Raw genomic sequence first — 5458 nt, 5'->3', positions numbered from 1 at the left:
ACTGGCCTCTCTTCCTTCCTACACACATGCGTTGTTTGGTGGGGTACTTTTCCTGTGACAAACCCCGCACTAAGTGCCATAGTGAAGTTGGATGTGTCCTAGATGGGCTTCCTATCCATGGTGGCAGGGGGAGGGAGGATTGTACCCATCACCCTCATATTTCTGGTCCCATCAAAACACCCAACATCCGGAGCAAAGATCTGTCCTCACCCCAAGGTGGGGTATTCCTGTTGTCAAAAGAGAGGTAAACAGGGAAGGACATCTTGGTGGGACCAACTCCTAACTTCAGGCTAGACTGGCATCTCTCCGCTGGGTTTATTGGAAGTCTCCCAGGGTTGGAGGGTTTATTGGAAGCCTCCCAGGGTTGCAGGGTGAACCGAGGTGCCTTTTGGGTACTCAGGAGCTCACTGAGCTCTCAGAGGCCCCACCCGGCCACAAACCTGTACTGTTTGTCTTTCTGTCGCCCCTGTACCCTTCAGGGTCCCTAAAGACCAGCGCTTCCTTGAGAGGGGAGGAGCAGGCTCCAGGCCCTCACCCTGTGTGGGGGCCTTTTCTTTCCCCTCAAAAGAGAGTGCAGGGAACTGCCACCAGGGGTGTCAGGAAGGATTAGGTTAAGCCCGGACTGCCGGTGTGATGACTGCCTTAGGACTCACTCTTTCCCTCTAGCGACGTCCTGCTCATCGTCCACTCCCCGTTGAGATAAAGTTGCATTTAGCGCTCCCAGGGGACTGCATAATGGATGGAGCCAGCTCCTTCTCTCACCAGCAAGTGAACATCCTTCTCACTTCCCTCTGGAGCTAGAAGGAAGGGAGGGGGTGGGGGGGAACATGAAAAGAAAGAAAGAAAGAAAAAGCCATGGTGACGCCTGTGGGCTCTGCTTGGAATCTGAGTAGGTGAGTGGGTACGCTAAATACACATGCGTTTGTGCAGAGGAAAGATAAAATCCACGGGAACGCAAATTTAGGTTTATAGAAATGAGATCTGCTCTTTGGTGGAAATACAGACCTCCTTGGTGTGAGAGAGACCAAAAAGATTATGTATCTGATCTCGGCTTTCCATAAGCAGCCCCTTGCTGCTCTCCAGCTCTCTTGCTGCAGATGTGATAACATCTGGGCTGTTAGGTTATTATCACCGCGAGCAAGTGCTCGGTCTCTGGGGACTTTCGCACCTGAACTGTGGCTCCCCTGGGAGGCTTTTGATCTGCTGCCACATAAGGGCCATATAACAGGTTGGCTAATTGATTTATTCTTTTTAGGTCTTAATTTCACAATAATGTTTTAACAATTTAAAAACTGGACCAGAGCTTGTACCCGTTCTTTCAAATTGGCTTGATTTAATATTTTTGAATCAAGCTTTCCTATAAGTTAGCTTGATCTGTCTCCTATTGAAAAAATATATATGCGCGCGCGCGCGCGCGCGCGTGTGTGTGTGTGTGTGTGTGTGTGTATGCAAGCAGAGATAAGAGGCGAAAAGCCAAAACGATGGAAGGGAAAAGAAAGTTTTCTTTTCAACATCTTATTCCCTTTTCTCTGAAGCAGTTTTCCCGGAGTTTCCAGCATAAAGTGTGTGTGTGTGTGTGTGTGTGTGTGTGTACGCTGAGGGGAGGAAGGATCCCAACTACACCCTGTTAACTATTTTTTCCTTTTGATTACTAGAAGCCTTAGATCACCCGGAGCTCGTTTGAAACGTGGGTTTGTACACGGTTGAAGGAGACAAACAATAAGAGAAATGCACAATTTCATTTCAACAGCTTTTCCCGAGTAGAAAGCACACGCTCCTTGTGGCTCCTAAGTGGCTGTCACTGGCGGTGCCTGACACAGTTATATTCACAACAACAACAAAAAAAGTATGCGGAGGAAATTAAATTATATGGAAATCAATAGCGTCTGACTGCTTCAAACAAATGTCTGTCACCGCGATTATTCTCCAGGAACCTATTTATAAACGTTGAAAGAAACAGGTTCTTGCAGCAAAAGACAGCACCTTCTGCATTTCTGTGTTGTTATTTACACTGTATACAGAGGAATGCTCGGGCATAATTTAACATACAAATGCCCAGCTGTATACATTATATAACAGCTTGTTAGGCATCCCAGAGAGGAGGAGTGCCTAAGTAATGCGCATATATTCAGGGCTTGAGATCAGGGGGAAGAAACAAACAAAAAAACACACAGAGTGGCGTGCGCTCATCTCGTCTTTTTTCTTCTAAAAGGTGTCCACCCTTAGACAATAGCTCGACCTTCTGATCTTTCCAGACCGCGGTGGGAAAGGTGAGGCGGGCAGTGCGCATGCCCGGGTAGCTACAGGTGCATTACCTGCGCTGTCCTTGCTGGTGGTCACTATAAGAGCGGCTCCCACGCGCCGGTAGCGGCCGGACGAGCGCGCGCGCGCGCAGACGCACGGCGCCGCCGAGAAGGAGAGCGCGCGCCAGACAGACGGAGACAGCTGATGCCTGTCAGCGCGGTGGGGCCGCGAGCTCTCGCGAGAGCTCCCCAGGACGGCCGCGAGAAGTGGGGCTCAGGTGTAAGAGGAGTGCATCCCGTCGGCGCGCGGGGCTAGAGCTCTCGGAGAAGCAGGACCGCGAGGCCGGCGCGCGGCGCTCTGCGCGGTCAGAGGGAGAGCCCGGCAGCAGCAGGAGCAGTAGCAGCAGCCCGCGGCGCGGCCGCCACCAGCCGCCGCGACCGCCGCGGCTGCAGCCTCGGAAGGGAGGCCGGGTGAGCCCGCGTACGCACTTTCCCGCGGACTTTCGGAGTGTTTGTGGATATACATGCCAAGCCGCCACGATGATGTCCATGAACAGCAAGCAGCCTCACTTTGCCATGCATCCCACCCTCCCTGAGCACAAGTACCCGTCGCTGCACTCCAGCTCCGAGGCCATCCGGCGGGCCTGCCTGCCCACGCCGCCGGTAAGCGCCCCACGCCCGCGGCCCCGGCCCGCGCGCCCGCCCCTCCCCGTCTCCGAGACGCTGCATGTCGGGGGCTGGTGTGTGCAGGTCCCGGTGCGGGGAACTGCGGGCAGGGGGTGTAGAGCAATCCCGCTGCGAGGCACGTTTTGTCCGGCGGCGCTTAATGTCGTGTTCCTGTGTGCCTCTGCCTCCGCGTCGGGCGCCTGCGATCGGAGTGGGGAGCGCTAGGGCCAGGACTCTCGACTTCCCTGCACTTTCTCTGTTAATTTCATGCCTCAGAAAGGCGGTCTCTGTGCGTGCTCGGGTGTGTGACACGGGTCCCCAGCTACGAGTTACATTTCCATTTCTTCTTCTTCTTTTCCCGCTTCTTTTTCGTCTCCCACGCCCGTTCCCGGAATGTGTTCTTGTGTCCCCCTTTCTCCCTACTTCTATCGCCCTCTCCACGGCTCCTATCCCTTCTCGTCTGTCCCCCTGCCTGGTCGCCAATGTGCCCCCTTCTCCGTCTTTCCCGCACTTCGCTGCCCCCAACCCCGTTGTTACTTTGGTTGCTTTGTGTTTGCCCTTCGCATGCTGTGCTTTCCGGCTTGTGTGTGTGTTTCTTCTGTTGTTTTGTTTTGCTCTTTTGGTTTTGTGGTTTTTTTTTTGGTTTGGTTTGGTTTGGTTTGTGTCGCCTGCAGCTGCAGAGCAACCTCTTCGCCAGCCTGGACGAGACGCTGCTGGCGCGGGCCGAGGCGCTGGCGGCCGTGGACATCGCCGTGTCCCAGGGCAAGAGCCATCCTTTCAAGCCGGACGCCACGTACCACACGATGAACAGCGTGCCGTGCACGTCCACTTCCACCGTGCCGCTGGCACCACCACCACCACCACCACCACCAGGCGCTGGAGCCCGGCGATCTGCTGGACCACATCTCCTCGCCGTCTCTCGCGCTCATGGCCGGCGCGGGCGGCGCAGGCGACGTTCCGGAGGCGTGGCAGCTGGGCAGCTGGGCGGCGGTGGCCCCGAGCGGCAGCAGCAGCAGCCCAGGGGAGGCAACAGCAGCCAGACTGGCGGGCTCCCTGGGCAGCTCCGCGCACCCACCCACCTGCTAGCCTGGGCCACCTATGCTGCGGCGGCGGCGCCATGAACATACCGTCCGGGCCTGCCAGGCTGAGTGGCGGCAAGCGGCACACCACGCGGCAGCAGCAGCAGCGACGTGACAGACGGCATCGGCGGCTGCGGCCGTGGTGGGCGCCGCGGGCCTGGCGTCCATCTGCGACTCGGACACGGACCCGCGCGAGCTCGAGGCGTTCGCCGAGCGCTTCAAGCAGCGGCGCATCAAGCTGGGCGTGACGCAGGCCGACGTGGAGCGTTATTAACCTCAAGATCCCGGGTGTGGGCTCCCTCAGCCAGAGCACCATCTGCAGGTTCGAGTCGCTCACGCTCTCGCACAACAACATGATCGCGCTCAAGCCCATCCTGCAGGCGTGGCTCGAGGAGGCCGAGGGCGCCCAGCGCGAGAAAATGAACAAGCCCGAGCTCTTCAACGGCGGAGAGAAGAAGCGCAAGCGGACTTCCATCGCCGCGCCTGAGAAGCGCTCCCTCGAGGCCTACTTCGCCGTGCAGCCCCGGCCCTCATCCGAGAAGATCGCCGCCATCGCCGAGAAACTGGACCTCAAAAAGAATGTGGTGCGGGTGTGGTTTTGCAACCAGAGACAGAAGCAGAAGCGGATGAAATTCTCTGCCACTTACTGAGTGGGCTGGGAGGTGTCGGGCGGGACAGAGTGGGGAGCTGAGGAGGCATTTTTGGGGGGCTTTCCTCTGTTTGCCTCCCCTCGGATTTGGAGTGTCCGTTATCCTGCCTGCGTTTGGGGAGTCCCTCCTCGCTCTCTTTCCTCCACCCTCTCTCTGATTTTCCTGCCTTTGCTGTCCCCCAGCCTTGAGGACTGGGGTGCTGGCTGTGGGGATTGGAGTATAGGGTAGGGGAGAAGGGGGAGAGCATTAGGATGAGTGGGGAGTGGGGGGAAGGAAAGAGGAGACCCGAGCAGAGGTTTTAAGGAGCAGGATGGTTCTGGGGTTTGGGTGGGGGGAGACGCGGGAAGGATAGGAAAATGGACTGTTTTTGACCAGAGACACTTACCTAAATCTCCTGGGGACCAAGGAACTATGTACAAAAACAAACTCACCAACCACCAAAAACTAGACAAATAAAGACAAACTAAAACAAAACAGAACAAAAGCAAAGGAAAATGCTTTAGAAATTTTAACTCCGGGGGGCCATAATCTGCAGCTTCATTTCCCCCCATGGAAGAGAAAAAAGAGCACCACCATTATTACCACCTCCCCAACCCTACACACACAAACTGAGTCAAAAAACGAAAACCAAATGAGCCGGAAGTTGAAGTTCTCGGTATCAAAGCTAGTTGTTCTGTCTGCGTGTTTAATTTTCCCTCTAAATCTCACCTCCCCCCCATCCATATCCTCTTTATTTCCTCCGTTCCAATGAGAAGCCAATGGCTGCTCTCCAATCCCGGGAAGTGAGTGGGAGCACAGCTGAAAAGAGAGGGTCAGGGGG

The 5458-nt window shown here is 55.9% G+C and overlaps 1 protein-coding gene across 1 annotated transcript; it reads left to right on the top strand.

Moving 5' to 3' along the window:
• Positions 1 to 2753: 2753 nt before the first annotated feature.
• POU4F1 (POU class 4 homeobox 1) lies at positions 2754 to 4889 on the top strand. Its single transcript, XM_031655919.1, is given in 5 exon segments — positions 2754 to 2906; positions 3584 to 3756; positions 3758 to 3854; positions 3996 to 4249; positions 4251 to 4889. Coding segments are annotated over 5 exon segments (1035 nt in total). The 5' UTR covers positions 2754 to 2783; the 3' UTR covers positions 4639 to 4889.
• Positions 4890 to 5458: the final 569 nt, after the last annotated feature.

Source organism: Papio anubis, chromosome 15 (assembly GCF_008728515.1).
Source record: "Papio anubis isolate 15944 chromosome 15, Panubis1.0, whole genome shotgun sequence".
NCBI lineage: Eukaryota > Metazoa > Chordata > Mammalia > Primates > Cercopithecidae > Papio > Papio anubis.
Note: the sequence above shows the minus strand (reverse complement) of the source record. Positions and strands in the feature narration are given on the sequence as shown.